General features: G+C 38.1%; 1 protein-coding gene across 6 annotated transcripts in view; it reads right to left on the bottom strand.

Annotated features, from left to right (window-relative positions):
• The window catches only part of NKAIN2 (sodium/potassium transporting ATPase interacting 2), an 866,607-nt gene extending 858,808 nt beyond the window's left edge, over positions 1-7,799 (bottom strand). For 2 of the 6 annotated variants that reach the window (XR_012496736.1, XM_074333530.1), the window contains exon 1: positions 6,940-7,135. Coding sequence is in view for 1 of the 6 variants with exons in the window: in XM_074333530.1 (XP_074189631.1) it covers positions 6,940-7,053 (114 nt within the window). In the remaining 5 variants the exon portion in view is untranslated. The other 4 variants (XR_012496740.1, XR_012496737.1, XR_012496739.1 and 1 more) reach the window with 3 other exon arrangements.
• Positions 7,800-19,816: the final 12,017 nt, after the last annotated feature.

The raw sequence follows: 19,816 nt of genomic DNA, 5'->3' as shown, positions 1-19,816 counted from the left end.
CATTTCTTATTCCCATAGAATTTTTTTAAACACACATATCAAAGTGTCCAAGCCACTAATTACTGCATAGCTATGTCTCAGTAATCGGCTAGAAATGCATAGTAGCTGTACCTTTTTTTTTTTTCGTCCCATCCTTAATCAATGACAGAAATGCAACCTATTACCAGCAATGATTTGTCTGGAGTAGAAATACAAGAGTGTTTTGCAATGGTAGGGCAAGGGGCACTGACTGCAAGGGGGGGAGGGGGGTCTCCATTTACTCTCTAGACTGCAGACCATGTTTCCCTGAAAATAAGATCTAGCTGGACCATCAGCTCTAATGTGTCTTTTGGAGCAAAAATTAATAAAAATGATATAAGACCCAGTCTTATATTAAAATAAGACCGGGTATTACATTACATTACATTACATTATATTACATTACATTACATTAAAGAGCCAGTCTTATATTAAAATATGACTGAGTCTTATATTCATTTTTGCTCCAAAAGAATCATTAGAGCTGATGGTCTGGCTAGGTCTTATTTTCAGGGAAACACGGTACCAGCAGCTCATTGTTGTGAAGCCAAAGTCCACCTGGGCCAGTCAGGTGTGGACAGGAACCTGCCATCAGCCCCACTCTCTGAGCCTCCTTAGTCTTGTGTTGGTTACTGTGTCAACCAGCAGTTAGTAGGTATATGTTGCATTTGTTAGCAAAACAAATGGAAGCTACTGATGTTGCTTTATGTTGCATGGAAAGGATGCAATGTAGCACAGCAGCACAAACTTAGTCTGGCTTAAAATCAGGGACTACTGGGTTTGAATGTAAGCTCTCCCACTTACTAAGAGGGTGACTTAAGAAAGCTGCTTAAACATTCAGAGCCTCCATTTCCTCCTCTGTAAAATGGGGAGATTAATATCTATTACCTACCTCATAGGATTACTAGAAAGGTATAGGTGGAAAACACACACACACACGTTTATCATTTAGCCCAGAACAAGCTTCCAATAATACTAACAGTCTTTTATTAAGTATTTCACAAAGCTAGATTTTTAAAACATAGCAAGTTATAAAAACACCCAAACTTAGAGATTTTTTCAAAATGCACGTAAAAGTCAGTTTATTTGTAACTTTTCAAAAAGTGCTTTTAGAGCAATCAAAGTTAGCATGTGATCCATAAGTAATTTAAAAGGTAAAAATTATTGACATTAAATGTCACACTACTCCTTTTCCAGGTTGAGAAAAGTCTATAGCATGCATTACATTAAACATTGCAAACTGTTTCTGTCAGTTAGACCCAGTGAATGTTTTAGAGTTTAAGCAAAAAAAAAAAAAAAAAAAGGAAAATGGTGCTTTCAGGAAGATGAAGCAAATAATGCCTTTAAATAGTAAGAACTTTCTAAACACACCTGAACTATAAAAAGAAGAGAAACCAGTTTATAAATTTAATTTTCCTCCCTAACCTAGAGAAAGAAAGCAATATAACTGCCTTCATAATTTTTAAGTGTCCTTCAATTTCTTAGGGTTGGTAATAACAAATGTTTCATATGCTATTATTTCCACCTTACAGAAATGAAGTAGGTGTAAATCCAGTACTTGTTTCTATTGTTGTTGGGGGAGAGGAATCCTAGATATCACATCTTGATGGCCTATTTATTTTATTATATTGAAAATAAACAATAATCAATTTCTGGGATGGGGGGGCGGTGCTGAAAGGGAACCAAAATTGAAAGAGTTCATTATCTAGGTGAAAAAGTAGACTAGAAATATTGAGAGAGAGAGAGAGAGAGAGAGAGAGAGAGAGTGTGTGTGTGTGTGTGTGTGTGTGTGTGTGTGTGATTTGTCACATCTGTGTGTTCTAAGGCATGGAAACAGGGTAATTTCCATTATGAGCAATAGGAGTTTCAAAGCTACTTTGGAATAAATTATACTGAGTTGTTTGAAATTCTACTAAATAACTGAATATATCCTTTTAAATTTTAGCCATTAGTAGTACATACAAATATTTAATGCAATTGTTGTCATAATTTCAATACTTTTTTTCATTTCCAATATAAACATAGAAATGTTAAAATGTGCTTCTGGTTCAGATTTTATTTTTGTCAAACACACACATGCACAAAGAAGAAACAGACCAAGAAATAAAGACCTCCTATTTTAAGGAATCCATGGCTGCCGTTCTGAACTTCTTGACTGGGTAAGTAAGAGAATTTGACCCCAAAGTAAAGTAGCATCAGAGGGAAAAGGAAGTGGCAAGGCCCACTCGCATTTCTGGGCCACTGCCCACATATGGGCCCCATGCCAGAGAGGACTCTGGCATTGTACACAGGATGCCAGCCATCCAAGCCTTTATTTTATTTGAGAAAGGGGAACAGTTCTGCACAGATTGGCTGTTTGAAACCTTGGGTGTATGAGAAAAAGCTGCCACTTGGTTTATGAACCAAGAAAGAGAGCTGGACACTGGAAGAAGTTTCTACATCTTTCTTGGTAAACATTAGAGCAGAGTAGTGCTAAATTACACAGAAAGAGTAAATTAAATGATATATATGTATATATGTAGATGCATGACAAAACATAGGGTGCAAAAGTAGAAAACATCTAAAAAGAAGTAAGTTATTCTATAATTTAGCAAACTCTTAGCATAGTTTTACATCATAAGTTTCTGACATATTACATGAACATTTTTAGACTTGCCCATGAATCAGATTAGTTAACTACCTCAAGATTTTATTATCAATGATATTTGAACCTACATTTTTTTAATTCTCTGGGCAGGAAGGTTTGTGACAGGTAAAGTTCCATACTTTTGGAGAACTTTCAAACTTATCAAAGGTATCCTAGGAAAATCGTAAGATTCTACCAACCTTTTTTCAAGCCAATTCATGTAATGCTTTATTTTCTAAAAAGTAATCAAAGAGCATGTAAGTATGAACACTGCATAAATCACAACTGACACCACTGAAATACTCCATAATTATAATAAATTTGGGTTTTTTTAGTCCATCTAGGTACTCAAGGACTTCTCTAATAAATGTGTACCTCTAAAAATGTTTAGTAACTGCAGTAGAAAGCAACTGATCATTCTTAATTAAGTCTCTAACGTGCTCCTTCACACAGCTGCACACACATGTGTACTAACCTAATTGTTACTTGCACCTGCTCCAAGTTAGCAATATTTCATAGAGCACATGGCAAGAATGGCATTTTCAAGTGTTAATCGGTTGAATGTAAATCTATACTTTCTCCTGGTAGTAGTTTAGGGCTCGTGTGCTTTGTGCCATATAGGGGCCTGATGTACAAAAATGTGGGTGATTTTGAATTTCTATACTTGAAAACAAAGTTGTCTCTTCCATCTAAAATAAGTTATATTCTTCCATATTATAACTGATTAATTTTTCACTGGGAAATTGCTGAGTACTAGTTTTCAACATTTATATAAAGGACTCTTTCATTCAACCAAACATTGGGAGTGGGGAGGAGCTGAAACTCATGAACTGCTGAAAGTTGTAGATAAGAAGTTAAATTGTGCTTGTCCTGTACCCACTATATCCACCACTTCAAATTCCATGATGGTTTTGTTACTATCTGAAATCTTCAGTTTCTGAGCATTAAGGACAGCAATGATAAAAAGAAAATTACCTTCTTGAGATTATGAGCTTAAACTCTGGATTCTGCACATGCAGCAAATCGGTTTCCAGAAATCATCTGAATCTGAATTTGGAGTAGCAATATAGATCAAATATCTTAATTTATTATATACAGAGACAGACACCTTTTTCATAAAATGGAAGTTTTGTATGAAATCTCTACAGTATGAAATTCTAATTTCTTGTCTTATAAACTGATTTTGAGATTTTTAAAAGAATGTACGTTTATCCACACTTGTAGTCTGCCAAACATTAAATTGAAAGCACATTGAATATAATTAAAAGTGAAGATACAGAATCTTGACAGGTGACTTTCTCTGGAGGTTTGGTATCTGTCCATTACTTGTTGATGGATCAAAATACTGTGTCTGCTCTGATAATTAATTAATGAATGAGATTCCCATCTCCACAATACCAAAAGCTACCTCATCTTCTACTAAGATTAGTTGCAAGTTTACATAGACATAAATATACCTTTAAGTACTTACAGAATTGGAAGTAAATATTTCCAGAAACTTAGTAAAGTTACCTAAAGAAACTAAAGTTTCTATCTTAGACTATCTTTGTCTTCAATTAATTTTAATAAATTAAGATTTTTTCTGTACAGCTACAAAAAAAAAGCTACACCCAAATGTTACAGGAATGCACACTAAACACTTCAGAAGTAAACAAAACTGAGTAAACTTCTGTGTCGATCAGTAGTACATGAATCATGACTTATTCTTGAAACCTGGCTACTTATAAAACAATCTTTACTTGTAAAGCTGAAAGATACAAAAAGTTTTTAAAGATCTGTCAAGAGCAAAGGAAAATATATACACCCATCTATTTTGTTGTTGCTGTCCTTTGCAACTATTAACTTGCAAAAGAAGTGTTTTACTTAAAATTGAATACTATATTTCTAAGAACCAACAATTACCAGAAATCTCTGAGGTCCTTTAAATGTGATCAGTTCACCCTATCAAAACAATGAGATATTCTTCGTCCTTTGTTTTTTGTTCTGCATCTGCATGAACATGGCTGCTAATTATATTATCCTGGTGGTACATAAGTCTGAATGGAAAAAAATTCATAATCCTTATAGAGCATCCAATACTTTTTAGGGTTCAAATGGATACTTGCTTAGACTGAACACTCCTATATGGCAGCAGATTCTATTTTGTTAGAGAACTTAGCTTTGATTCAGAATTTCTGTTTCATAAGTGATGTAGCATATCTCTAACACACCACGGTATGTATGCATGCACATGAACACACACACACACACACACACACACGCACAAAAACCTTTAGCCTTATCCTATTCCTTGGTATATTTAGCTTCCCTATTTGTACCTTTTATGTTTTTCTAAAATCATTTAAGTTCTTGAGGAGTCTGTATTCATCACACAACATGCCATATAGATCTAATGCCTATATGTGCCATAATAAAGCCCCACTATGTAAAACGATTAAAAGTTAAATCACATTTTAAAAATGAAAACAGCATAAGAAGGCTTTTACCCACCCACTCATCTCACGGCTTCATGCTTTCACACAGTGAACAAGCAAATGTATTGTTTCCTGAACTATATATGAACATGAGATTGTTTTGAAAATGTTTATGCGATTTGATATACTTGGCCTAATGTAGTTTAACAAAGTAAGCTCTCTTATTGTTCTGATTAGTTTTATCATGAAGAGTAAACATCCTTTATTGCAAAACTTTAATACATGGTAGGAAAAAATAAAGTGGTTTATACATTAAGAAAATACTACATTCTTACAATTATATTTATGTTTTTATCTTCTTTTTCTTAAACCAAGCACCTAAGTAACTTACAGATTAAAATATACATCAGAACTTTCCTGGGAAAGAAAAACATCCTGAGATAATATACAAGAAAAAGCACTGCTTCAGCTAAATACTAAATAAAACAACAGCAGCCACCACTCATGGACCTCATGACAACTGATAAACAATGAAGAACACTTAAGGAATTCTTCTGTCATTTTCAATAGCAAACCCTTGCTCTTTTGAACACTTTACTGATTGGGATCTCAGAAATTACCTTCAGTTTTGTAGTCCTTTCAGCCTTTATGAAACAATGTTGGAAACATAGGTGGCTATTCAGATTAATTTATACTTTCCAGGGAAAGCTATTTGATAACAGGAGTGAGCAAGTACCTCCTACCTCAAATTAACCACTTACAGTGGTGTATTTGTCACCTCTAAAGTATTCTCAGCCCCTCTTTCTATTGCCCTTAGGGAATTTAAATTCAGAGACGTGACATTTTTCCATTGTTGGCTCTTTGCCTCTTTATAACTGAACAACATCCCTCAAAAAGTACATATAATTCTCCATCCTATGGGATCAAACAACAGTATCTATTTCAGGAGCAATTACACACATAATATAAGACAGAATATTTTTCCTTAGAATTGTAATAATTGTGATTTAAAGGCTACTGGGTCAGTCTATGGCAATGTGTTGCTGAGTTCACCTAAGTATTTCACTCCAACCTACATACTTTTAAAACTCAATGTGGCTTCCAGATCAGACCGCTGTAAGGATACCATCTGCCCTACATAGTGTTTTGTTAGAGTATTATACTTATAAGACAATATACTCCATGAAAAATAACACATGTCAACGAAGAAACAAAGATACTGCAAAAATTAGTACGTGGGAGAAAAGTCAAAAATTCTTTATTTCTCTGCTTTAACACCTGTATAATAAATTATATGTGACGATCACGTTGTTACATTACTAGGAATGCAAAACATAAAGGAACAAGAGCTACATCTTGCTTTGCTCAAAGAAATTAAATACAAGTTTAACCCGCACCTGCCAAACTGTCAAGAGGGATAGAAATAGGTGGGGGCAGAAAGGCTCACCTCTCCTGTACCCGATAGTGCGCCTCCCTGAAATCATTTTAAATATAGGCACTATATCTGTCACCTTCTCTCTTTTACTTTTTCTTCCATGCTAATCAATGTCAGACCCTTTCTGCAGCCCCCTGCCCACTATCTCAAAGGCACGTTACAGAATCTAAGTGTCACTTACCAGTTGCATGCCACAGATAAAGATAAGCGTGCACCTGCCATTGCAATAACCCATGGTTTCCGAGACCCCTGCCACAGCCAGACTGTCCCACGTCGGCCACCGTCGAGCCCCCACTTTATCCAATCAGATCGCGGGGAAGGACAGGCAAACCTGCCGAGGGCTCGGGGGCTCCGGGCTGCTGCTGCCAGCGTCCTGGGAAGTGACAGGCATTAGGACCTGCTGGCGCCGCGGCGGCGGCAGCTCCAGCCGCGCCCGCCACACATACCTTCACTCGCTCGTTGCACACGCCGCGCCGCGGGCAACGCCGCCCGCAAAGACGCGCCCGGGGCCCGCAGGGGCAGCAGCGGTGAGCTTGCAGCGCCGCCGCGCCCTCGGGCATCGGGCCGCGAAGTTTCGCCCCCGCCGCTCTCCGCGCCGCACGCCCCCCAGCACGGCCGCCGCCCTACGCGCGCTCGCCCCACGCTCACCGCGCGCCGGCTCCGGGGGCGACTGTCCGCCTCCCTGCGCTGCCCGCGGCTCCCGTGCGCGGAGCGCTGCGGGGCGCGGTGGGGCGCGTGCGGGGAGGGGGCGTCCGGGCTCCGCGGTCCCGGGCGGCGGCCGTGGCGGTAGCTGCGGCGCGCAGTGATGCGGGGTCTGCGCCGCGTCTTGCAGCGGCGCTGCCCCTCCCCTCGCCCAGATGTGTTAATCCTCGTACAACAAATCCTTCAACCGGCTCCCCGCCGCCCCCTCCCAAGACGTCAACTTCTTCCAGCCCGGCCTGGCCTGCCGCCGAGGGGGCTGTTGGCAGCAGGATCTAGGCGAGAAGGAGCGGCGCAGAAGCGGCGGTGGTGGCGCTGGGGACCGAGGGGCGAAGAGTCCGGGTGGCATGTCAGTGGCTTGCTGGGCTTGTGTTGGTCCTGCACCTATAGCTGAGCCTGGAGCGCTATGCGCAAGCGAGCCGTGTGTGTGTGTGTGTGTGTGTGTGAGATGAAGAGCAGGACAAGGGAAGGGGGATGGGGTGATGAAATAGGGGTGCAGCCCAGCCATCCCGACTATCTGAAAAACCTTTGTGGCGGAGGGAGGATCGGAGCAGAGGAGGAGAAGGGGCGCCCCGGCAGCCGACGCACTGCCCGCCGCCCAGCACCCGGCTCCCGAGGAACTGCAAGGGCCGCAGCGTGGAGAGTATGGAGCAGACGCTGCTCTGGAAAAGGGAGCGGGGGTTGCTCCTGGAGTTGGTGGGGAAATTGGGAACCGGAGGGAGTAGGGACACAATGAGTTTCCGTGCTGCTTCAAACTGTTGTTGGTTTTCACTCAAGAAACTAAAGGATCAGAGACAACTTTAGCACTGAAGTACTTCGGCTTTACGGACCGTCCCGGCTGGGTGAAGGTTCCTGGAGGTCGACACTGCAGACCCCGCTCGGGAGCCCCGGCCAGAAGCTGTGCAGCGAGCGGTTCCTGTAACCTGCAGAGAGCAGCTTCGGAGCCCGCTGCTGCCACCTGCGGGCCGAAAGCTGAAAAGCGAGGCAGTGCGTCCCTGGCGGCGACCCCTGGGGCCTGGTTATCAGGATCCAAGGGGTCCAGTTTCCTTTATAGCCCTGGGCAGCTAGCATTCCTAACTAACCTTTCCAGAAAGTGAAGGTGTATTGAGATCTGCAGGGATACTGAGTCATTAGAATCAGGAGCCGAGATTGATTTAAAAATAAATAAAACTCTTTAGAAAACTAAGATTAAAACAGATGAAGCCACATCAAGTCAAGAGCTTTTTGAAGCAAATAGGATTTGGCCCTACTGAGATAATGGCATTTGTGTAGGATAACGTTATGCTGGTAACCACGAATAAGGATCCCACATGACTGCTTCATTTGAATAAATGTTATGGCGTATCAGAATGACTACACATAAAGAAATTGAATAGGGCATAGGGAACCTAGTCACCAGAAGCCTGGTACTGAATTTTCAGAAATATTTTGTCAATCATAGAGACCGAAAGGGGATTTGATTTGTTAAATTTATGTAATATGGATATTTTATTGCTGTAATGAGAATGCCTACTTTTAATCGCCTCATTTGTTAATGGACTTTTCTCTGGAAAATCCCTTTCAATATTGAAATTATAAGAACCCAGTACATGCTCCTACCCACTGTGGACCTGGCAGGTAATACTTGCTCCACAACCCTTGGTGAAACTGAAGTCAGAGATGTCTAGTGGCAAATTTTTCTGTTAGTTGTTATTACTCTGTCTTTACACGTTAACCATCCACTAGCTGTTGGGGATGCAGGTATTTTGTATTGACAAACAAACAACAAAAAAGCTATAAGTAGATGCTGAATATTGAAGAAGTTGCTGCCATATTGTGAAAAACATTCCATTATTACCTTTTTAGTTTCATAATTGCAGCAATGCATTTATGTGGATCCATCAATAATCCTGCACTAGTTTCCCTGCACCAGCAAGAGCCTCAATGGTCTCTAGGCTTTATGGGCTAAAAGAAGGCATAATGCTATCTGTAGCTGAGTCTCAGTGTCTGCCCCAGTCTCTGCATGCTTGCCTTTCAGTACGTGCCCATCTTCTTTCTGCAGCCACTTGGGACTCTCTGGGGGCTTTTTCTAGCTACTGGAGTTGCTTGATTTAAGAGTCAAGTTACAGCCCTGAGAACAACTCGCACCCTATAATGGATGGGAGTTGGTGGATAAATACCCCAGCTTCTCAGCCCAGAGACAGGAACCCCTGAGACATACTTTAGTCTACACATAAACTTCCCCGCCAGGATTGAGCCAATAGTGGTAACCCGCTTATTCATGCATTCTTAAGTAGTTTCCTTCCTTTCTTGCCTTATTTCCCTTCTCTACCAGTGCTTCCTGGGGTCACCTCCCAAATAAACCACTTCACTCATTTGTGTCAGGGCTTCCTCTTGAGGAACCCAATAAAAGGCAATCTACAATAGCTTTTATTCCTGATCTGGTATCATTGGCACAGTATTCTCAGAAGAGTGAACAAGATACATGTTCATCTTTGAACATTTATTGTGTTCATCCACTACATTGTCTCCATCAGTCACAAGAAACTGATGAATTGGTGTATTGCTCATTTTAAAGATACAGAGACTATAAGGTTTAGACAAAGCAAGCATCTTGATCACAGGTTCACGAGTTCTCAGTGGCAGAATTAGAGTATAAAGTGCGACATCAAAATCTGTGTTCCAAACCACTGTTATACCCTCTTTACTTACTTACAATTTACATTAATGTACCTATGGTCTGACCTCGTATGTAGCGACAAGATGAATACGAGGTCAGACAATTAAGTTTGCGACCTCATCCTAGAAAAACTGCTACATACTTCATTGCTGAATATCACTGTGGTCACTTTCAAAGTACTCCCCTTGGGAAGCTATGCACTGACACCAGTGCCTAGTCCACCTTTCAAAGCAATTTTGGAACTTTTTTTCTGGAATGGCCATCAGAGCTTTCGTCGTATTACCCTTGATGTCTTGAATGTCATCAAAATGTCTTCCTTTGAATATTTCCTTTATCTTTGGGTAAAGAAAGAAGCCATTGGGGGCCAGAACAGGTGAGTAGGGAGGGTTTTCCAATACAGTTATTTATTTACTGGCTAAAAACTCCCTCACAGATAGTGTCGTGTGAGCTGGTACATTGTCGTGATGCAAGAGCCATGAATTGTTGGCGAAAAGCTCAGGTCATTTTCATCTTTTTCACACAGCATTTTCAGCACTTCCAAATAGTACACTTGGTTAACTGTCTGTTCAGTTGGTACAAACTCATAATGAATAATACCCCCCAATACCAAAAAAAGGTTAGCAACATCGTTGCAACAAGTTCATGAACTTAATTGTCAAACCTTCTACAAGTCATGTGTTTGCATATTTTTGGCACCCCTGAGATTATATATATATCACATACTTTATCTCTTTTTTCCCCAGCTTTATTGAGATCATATTTTGTTTTCTCTAAACTAAATTCATGTCACATCTTTTAGATACAGTGTAAGCAATGCCTGATTTATATAAAGGTGCCCTAGTTAAGAATTGAGTTCTAGGGGCCGGCCCGGTGGCTCAGGCAGTTAGAGCTTCATGCTCCTAACTCCGAAGGAAGCCGGTTCGATTCCCACATGGGCCAGTGGGCTCTCAACCACAAGGTTGCCAGTTCAATTCGAGTTCTGCAAGGGATGGTGGGCTCCGCCCCCTGCAACTAAGATTGAACATGGCACCTTGAGTTGACCTGCCTCCCGGATGGCTCAGTTGGTTGGAGCGCAGGCTCTCAACCACAACGTTGCCAGTTCAATTCCTCGAGTCCCGCAAGGGATGGTGGGCAGTGTCCCCAGCAACTAGCAACGGCAACTGGACCTGGAGCTGAGCTGTGCCCTCCACAACTAAGACTGAAAGGACAACTTGAAGCTGATCGGCACCCTCCACAACTAAGATTGAAAGGACAACAACTTGACTTGGAAAAAAAAAAAAAAAACCGTCCTGGAAGTATACACTGTTCCCCAATAAAGTCCTGTTCCCATTCCCCAATAAAATCTTAAAAAAAACAAACAAACAAACAAAAAAAAAAAACAGGACATACAAATGGCAAATAGACATATGAAAAAAAAGAAGAATTGAGTTCTAGTCCTTAAGGTGGCCATGCCCATCTTGTTCTATGTCCTATTAACCCAAGAGCCTTAGTTGAAAATATTTTGAAGAGAATCTCAACTGTCCCATGGAAGTGTGTGAAGAGAGATGTCTCAAATTGGAATGTCAACTGCACTTCCTTTTAGAAATAAAGTCATATACTATTCAACTACATAAAGCTTTTGTTGACTAGTCTATTGACATAACTATTGTTAATTATCTTGTTTCTGTGGGGAAAACGTGTTACATATTACACATCTCCATCTGGCTGACCTTAGCATCCTACTGTAAAGTACTTTTCAAGTTATTTCATACCTATTATCTCATTTATCTCTCAGAACAACTCATGGAATGCAATAGGTACACAACCACAAAGTAAGTTTCTGTCTGTTCAGTACTCAGTCACTTTAGCAAGAGCAAAAGAGCTCAAGCTGGTCTTCGTAACACCATTGATCATTTCACTCTTAGTTTTACTTCATCATAGTTTAAAAACATAAAGGCAGCAATTATTGTTACAATTGCAAAACCAACAAATTTTATTCATTGAATATTTTATACAAACTTAGATTTCTTCTTCTTGTTTGGAAAGTAATAGTATTTTCAAAATAAATTTTTAAAAAAGGATATAATCTCTCATAATCTTTCCACCCATAGATAATCTCTCTTATTTTTGTAGACCATTTTTTTTACAAGAATGGAATTATATCATACACCATATGTTTTAATCTGCTTTTCTTTTCTCCTAACAATAGATCAATAACATATATCCAACTCATTAACTATTACGTAAAGGGACTCTGAAGTCAGTTTGACTTCATATCCCAGCTCTGCCTTTTAGCAACCATGTAACCTTAGGCAAATCACTTAGCTTTCTGTGCCTTAGTTTCCTTGTGTATAAGGAGCAGTGCAAGGAGTAATAATTCACATATATCAGGGTTGTTGGGAGGATTAAGTAAATGTTAATATATGTAAAGCTTTTAGAACAGTGCCTAGCACATAGTTAACATTTTAAGATTTGTAATTACCATATTTCTGCATACAATACAGCTTTAATGACTATATTGCATGCCATTGTAAGAGTGTATCCCAATTATTTAATCCATATACTTTTCTTAGACATACAGGTTTTGTGGTAAGCAGAATAATGACCCCTCAAATATGACCACACCATAATCCTGGGAACCTGTGAATATGTTACCTCACAAGGCAGAAGAGACTTTGAATATGTGGTTAAGAACCTTGAGATGGAGAAAGTAGCCTGGAATACCCAGATGGGACCAATCTAATGATTTGAGCCCTTAAAAAGAGACTGGGGGATGAAGGGCGAGAGAATAATGGAAGAAGTGAAAGAAGGGTCAGAGCAAGGTGAGAAGAGATTCTACCTGCCATTTACAGATTTGCAAATGGAGAGAGGACGCCATGAGTCAAGGAATGTAGGTGTCCTCTAGAAGTTAGAAAGAGTACAGAAACGGAGTCTCTTTTATAGCCTTCGGAAGGAATGCATTCATTCCAACAGTTTGATTTTAGCCCACTAAATCCCATGTCAGAACTGTAATATAATGAATGTGTGCCATTTTAATCCATTAAATTTCTGATAATTTGTTATACCGTTTCCCGGAAAATAAGACCTAGCTGGATAATCAGTTCTAATGAATCTTTTGAATTAAAAATTAATATTAGATCCAGTATTATATTATATTATATTATATTATATTATATTATAGCAAAATAAGTGTGGGTCTTATATTAATTTTTGCTCCAAAAGATGCACTAGAGCTGATTGTCTGGCTAGGTCTTATTTTCAGGAAAACACGGTAGCAGAAATAGAAAACCAATACCATTTGTTTCCAATGTGTCAATATTATAAATTTTATATTTAAACTTGTAAGTATTTTTTTTTGCCTATGTTATGATTATTTCCTTATGATAAACTTCTAGAAGTGAACTTGTCAGTCAAAGAACGGAGCAAATTATAATGGTTTGGATAAATAATACCAATTTTCCTGTGAGGGGGTTCTATCAATTTATACTTACATGGAATGTGTTTGCCATTTTCCCTATGCAAGAATCAGGACTCGATATTATCATTTCTTTAAAAAAAACAAAAAACTTTCCATCTTCCATTTTAAGTTGCATTTCTTTTATACAATAATCATTTATTAAATACCTAGAAAATGTGCTAGAATGGACTGAGGTCTATAAACATATTGCATTGACTCTCACCTTTCTGTGATAATAGCTCTTGAAAGTTCAATTCCATTTCTAATAATTTTCTAATGACAAATTCTATATATAGAACTTTAGCAATAGAAGTCCATTTATGTGTTTGACCAAAATTCTGGCCTTCAGAGAAAACTTAGAAGAGATATTGGTAAGCCAAGAAGATAGATTATGCCATGATAATGGCTAGAACTATAGTTATTATCAATTCCTAACAAGTCATGTTTTTGTATTAAACACCTTTTGGGCTATATTCTTCTAAATTAAATTATTTTAACTTGCAATTCATGTAAATGTTATACAACATCAAATAAACTACCATGAACATGCTGGGATCTCAGTACTTATTTACTGGTGGTCAGTTGTATACATTAACTTGAATATTTGCAACGTTTAGTCAATGAGATATGAAATATCCTAAGACATATTAATATTATTATTTCACAAATGTAAGAGTCTTAGTTATAAATGTTATTTTAGCACATTATCTCATATAGACACAATTTTTAGAAATAAAAACATTTGATAGAGATTAGAAAAGCCATAATCATATTTTTCAATTTTCTCTAGTTTGTGCTAATTAAAAAAAAACACACACCAAAAAACAAAAAAACAAAACAAAACAAAACCATGAAGACTTGGTAAATAAATGTAGGGAGAAAACTGGTGTTCTATTTGTGATTGTTGTGTCACAACCCACTCCAATCATAATGGCTTTAAACAATGATTTATTATGCTCACAAATTCTGTGGGTCAGGAATTCGAAGAGGGTACAGTAGGGAAAGTTTGTCTCTGCTCCATGAGGCTCCAACTGAAAAGACTCCAAGACTGGAGTGGCTCTAGGGCAGGGGGCAGGGATTACCTGAAGATTCATTCACTCACATGTCTGGCACATGGGCTGCAAGAACTTGAAGACCAGGACTGCCTAGCAGATCACCTATATGCGATCATGTGATCTACTCTTCTTTGCAGCTTGGCTTCCTCACAAGGTGGCTGCATCAGAGAGGTCTGACTTCTCACACAGCGGCTGAAGATTCCAAGCATAGGATCCCAGCAAACAAGGCATACGCTATACGTACTGCCTTTTATCGCGCAGCCTAAAAAGTCACCCGGCTCCACTTCCAACACATCCTATTAGTTACAAGGTGATCAGAAGTCTACTCAAAGGGGTAAAGACCTAGATCCCCACCTATTAATGGAGGAATGCCAAAGAAGTTGAGGACCATGTTTTCAAACCGTTTTAACTATTGAAAGAAACTTACTGTTCCCTGAAAATTAAAATAAGTAAAAATTTAGACATGACGTTGTGTCACAATAAAAAAGTTACCTTTACATTAACATCTCAGAGCAACCAGCTGATTGAACATAAAAGAAAGTGTTACTCTGAATTAACCAGAATATGAATCGATTAATAATAATTTAACTTTGGGTTTCATATATTGTGAACACGGCAAATAGAGTGTATATATTCTAACCATTCAAATGACTTCACATTCTCAAGAGCAAATTAAAAGTTGGGATTCATTTCCTACAATTATGAGATGAGTAATCGAGTATTTAAACCATTCAATAGAATGCGACTAAACAAATGATTAGTCTTTAGTGAGGCAATAGTAATATGTACTCTACATTTTTTCAATGTAATTAAGATTTATTACACAGTTTCAAAGAATCTATCCAGCTAATGTAGTTACTGTAAAATTTCTTTATTTGCTGTGTTTTCCCCAGTTTATCCTTCTACAACCCTAATAAATACCAATTTAATAGAATATTAGAAAGTGACAAAGAGAAATGTTAGGAAAGTAGATGCAGTGTACTTACTTATAATAGGATTAATTCAAAATCCTTATACAGTGGTATGTTTTGAGCTTCTGGAGGGGAGAAAAATAAATCCCTAAACACAGTTGTGTCATTTTTATAGTTAAGACATTCAGTAATATAAACACAATCTTCTAATCCAATGTTTGTTTTCCCTTTTTGAAAGAGAAGGAGTGGATTCTTTTGTGGAATACTGAATTTAAATTGTCCTTTTTAAATCTGAAGGTGGGTGAAGCAGAAAGGCATTTCAGGTTTGCTTTCTTTTGCTGTGAGCTGGAGTATAGACCTGTGACTCCCTTGTAAGTCTGTTCAGCCTCCATTGCCCATCCTGAAACTATTCTGTAAAGAAACTGATTCTAACCTACTTCCAGGAAGCTTTGCCTAGGTACTTTGTGGTAAATATAGTTGTTCCTTTGATACTTTCTGATAATGGTCCTGGGAGTAGGGGCATGGCGAATGATTCCCCTCTTCCGTAGTATTTTTATCTTCAATTATGACTTTTTTGGGAAACCCACATAAGCACTAACTTCAAATCAATAAAATTTTCATTAGTCATAATGCTGTTCAATCTAACAACCAATTTTCTGGGCTTCACACCATTATCATTGTAAGTCTCCAGCTAGAACTGCCAGCCTGACTTAAGAGTCCTCTGTGGGGGCACAGAAAATTTCTGGATACTGTCCTCGTGACTTAGGAGTCCAGGAGACACTGGAGAACTCTACCCAGGTCTTCACTCTGTCCAGCCACATGGCCTTGTCAGTGTTACTCTGCTACTTCTGCCCCATGTTGGGGTTGGAGTAGGAAATGTAGCAACAATGCTTTTTTAGACTTTGCCTTCCATCTACACCCACCATGCAAGAATCTCAGCCTCAGCCCGGCGGGTGGGGAAGAGACCAGGAAACACCTTCCCCTCGTCTGCTACTTCTGCTTCTGCCACTTTCCACCATCCCTCCACTGACTGAAAATAGTGAGTTTTCCTCTCTTCTCCTTGCCTGGTCAGCCACCCCCTCTAAACGATACCATTTTCTTCCAAGAGGGGACAATAGTAAAGGGTGGAGTGCAGGGAGAGAGCAGCCAGCCGAAAGGGAACATAATTGTTGTACCTGTTAACAGCAGCGAGATGACTGAAACACAGATGTTACCTTTAGGGGCTAACATTTGAATGGTGGGGAGAGATTCTAAAAATTACCATAGCAAAACAGAAAAATTATTAAGGGCCATATATCAATGGAGGTGAGGGCTGAGGGGTATGGCAGTTCTGACAAGGGGAAGTTTCTGCCACCTGGGTGAACCAGGAACACAGTATTTAAACTGGCTCAAATCTTAGAGGTAAAAAAGGTCACAGATACAGCTGCAGCAAATAGGTCAGTTTAGCTGCAACATAAGGCGCCTGGAGGAGAATAGTGGGCCCGGCTGTTGGAATGGCAGGTCTGAATGTCAGTCTGAATAGTTTGGATTTTATTGAGTAGGCAATAAGGAGCCCATTGCAGTTCTTGAGCAGAGACATGACAAGTGCCCCAGGAAGATTAACCTAGCAACTATGCATAAAATGGATTGAAAAGAAGGGAGTGTAGCTATAGGCAGCCACGAAAAACTGGAGCCAAAAAACATTGATCTACGTTGTATACTAAAGCCAAGACATCTAGAAATGTGTTTTTAATCTAACACATTTAATATAGTTTATCTCTATTTTTTTCAACCCTTTGCCAATTTAAATGTATATGATAGATTTGATTCCAAGATCCTTTGGCAAATATTTTAATATTTGAATTCTAAGAATTAAAAAATACACTTTCCCTATCAGTTGTTGTAGTCACGTATGTATCACCATACTCAGATCCAAATATATCATTAGTTTCATTTCCAAATAAAACACGGAACACATTTTTGTCTCTCAATAGCTTCATTACGCCTCAATCTTAAATGTATTAAAACATGTGACTATACTTAGACATGTAATTTGCTGGGTTTTTAATATATTACCAATAAAATATGACTATTTGGATAAAATGATAGGAGTTAAATGTATTTATTTAAAGACAATATGTGATTAGGTATCAATGTTGAACTAAAGAATGTCATTTTAAAATAATGCTCTAGAAAATGTGTTTATGATGTGAGGGGGAAAGCAAAGCCAGGGAAATACTTATATAATTAAGACAATAAAAATTATTGGGAGTTTATAGTTCTTAGAGCTGTTTATATTCATTCTAGCAGGATTATCGTAATACTGAATTATGATAGACTGTGGTTCCTATGAAGATGAAATGCTAAGTGCTTTTTTTTTTCCCTTTCTCCTACAGGATTTCAAGATTTGATTGCTTAAATGACATTTATACTGTCACATACTTTTATGAAATGCCTTATGTTAATTACAGTTTTCACATTTTGCATGGTGACAAAATTGTCATATTGTCTTATGCTTGAAATCTTTTTAAGTAAAGAGCTAGTTTTGTAAAGAGCTCTTAAAAGAAAAACTTTATTTTAACCAAGTAAAAACAAATTTTGGAGTTTTCTTTTTTCTTTGATAAAGGGAAAAGTATCATAAGCTGTAAAACGCCTTGGATGTTCAAGAACAAGAAAAAAATCCTCCTATATTATTATAGATAAAAGCTTAATGAAGTAGAATGGTATTCATGGTCAGTAAAATTGTGTAATGGTAGTGATTAACAAATATATAGTTCTCAACAGCTTACAAAGTATCTTCAAGGTTGCCTACACAAAAATATTCACTAGTTCAAATATTTCACATATAGTTTACAATGAAATTCATACACTGAAAACACATGTTTTGATATAATTTTTATTAGTGTAAAAGATTATTGTGATTATGAACATCAGAGTCTCATTTTTCCCTGCTCATATAGAATGCAGAGCACACCCTTTTTCCTATCACCATGACTCACTCCATCTTTTACTGCTTAATATTCTATTGTAAAGTTAAACAGGATATAATACTTGTCACCATCAAAACCAGAGGGACCCAGCATCCAGACAGTGAAGCATCTTCCAGTTTTCTGCATATTCTGAGTCCAAATAATACAATGTCACACTAGGCAAAACACCATGAAAAATTATTACAGCATTCTAAAAATAAACAAAATGTGAAAATCCAGAAGTCAAAATTAGGTAGTAATAATAATTTTAGAAAAAAATATTGCTGCATATTTTCTCTAAATGATGAACTCCTTGTAGTAATCCAGTGTCAAATTATTTGATTTACATTTGATGTTATATTTCCTTCCTTTTTTCCTTCCTTCCTTCCTTCCTTCCTTCCTTCCTTCCTTCCTTCCTTCCTTCCTTCCTTCCTTCCTTCCTTCCCTCCTTGTTGTATTGAAATATAATTCACATATAGCATTGTGTAAATTTAAAGTGTACACAATGTTGTTTTGATACACTTATATATTGTGAAATGATTACCACTCTAGCATTAGTTGACACCATATTACCACATAATTACCATTTCTTTATTGTGGTGAGAATATTTAAGATGTAGTCTGTTAGCGACTTTTAAGTATTAATTCAGTATTGTTCACTATAATCACCATGCTGTACATTAGGTCCCCAAAACTTATTCATCATATAACTGAAAGTTGGTACACTTTGACCAATATCTCCCCATTTCTCCCAGCCCCCAACCGCTGGTAGCCACAATTCTACTCTGTGTTTCTATGAGTTTGGCTTTTTATGCTCTACATGTAAGTGATATCATACAGTATTTTTCTTTCTCTAATTTATATCACTTAGTATGATGCCCTCAAATTCTAAGCATGTTGCAAATGGCAGGATTTCCATTCTTCACATGGCTGAATAACATTCTACTGTAGTTATATCTATTCATCCACTGACAGACACAGGTTGTTTCCATGCCTTGGCTTTTGTGAATAATGCTGTAATGAACATGAGAGTGCAGATACCTCTTCAAGATCCAGATTTTTTTCTTTTTTGGATAAATATCTAGAAGTGAATTTGCTGGGTCATATGCTAGTTCTACTTTAAAATTTTTGAGGAACCTCCATACCACTTTCCATAATGGCTGCATCAATTTGCATCCCCACCAACAGTGCACAAGGGTTCCCTTATCTCCACATTTTCTTTACACTTGTTTTCTTGATGACAGCCATTCTAACAGGTGTGAGGTAATGTCTCACTGTGGTTCTGATTTGCATTTCCTCAATGATTAATAATGTTGAACACTTTTTCATGTACCTGTTGACTGTCTGTAGGTCATTTTTGAAAAAAATGTCTACTCAGTTTCTCTGTCCTTATTTGGTTTTTGGTTTTCTTTAGTTTTCGCTTTTGAGTTTTATGAGTTCTTTATGTATCTTTTATATTAACACCTTATCAGATGTATGATTTGCAAATATTTTCCTCCATTCAGGAGGTTGCCTTTTCATTTTGTTAATATTTCCTTTTCTGTGCAAAACCCTTTCAGTTTGATTTTTTTTTTCCTTTTGTTGCTTGTGCTTTTAGTGTCATGTCTAAGAAATC

Source organism: Rhinolophus sinicus, linkage group LG05 (assembly GCF_036562045.2).
Source record: "Rhinolophus sinicus isolate RSC01 linkage group LG05, ASM3656204v1, whole genome shotgun sequence".
In the NCBI taxonomy this organism is placed as follows: Eukaryota; Metazoa; Chordata; class Mammalia; order Chiroptera; family Rhinolophidae; genus Rhinolophus; species Rhinolophus sinicus.
Note: the sequence above shows the minus strand (reverse complement) of the source record. Positions and strands in the feature narration are given on the sequence as shown.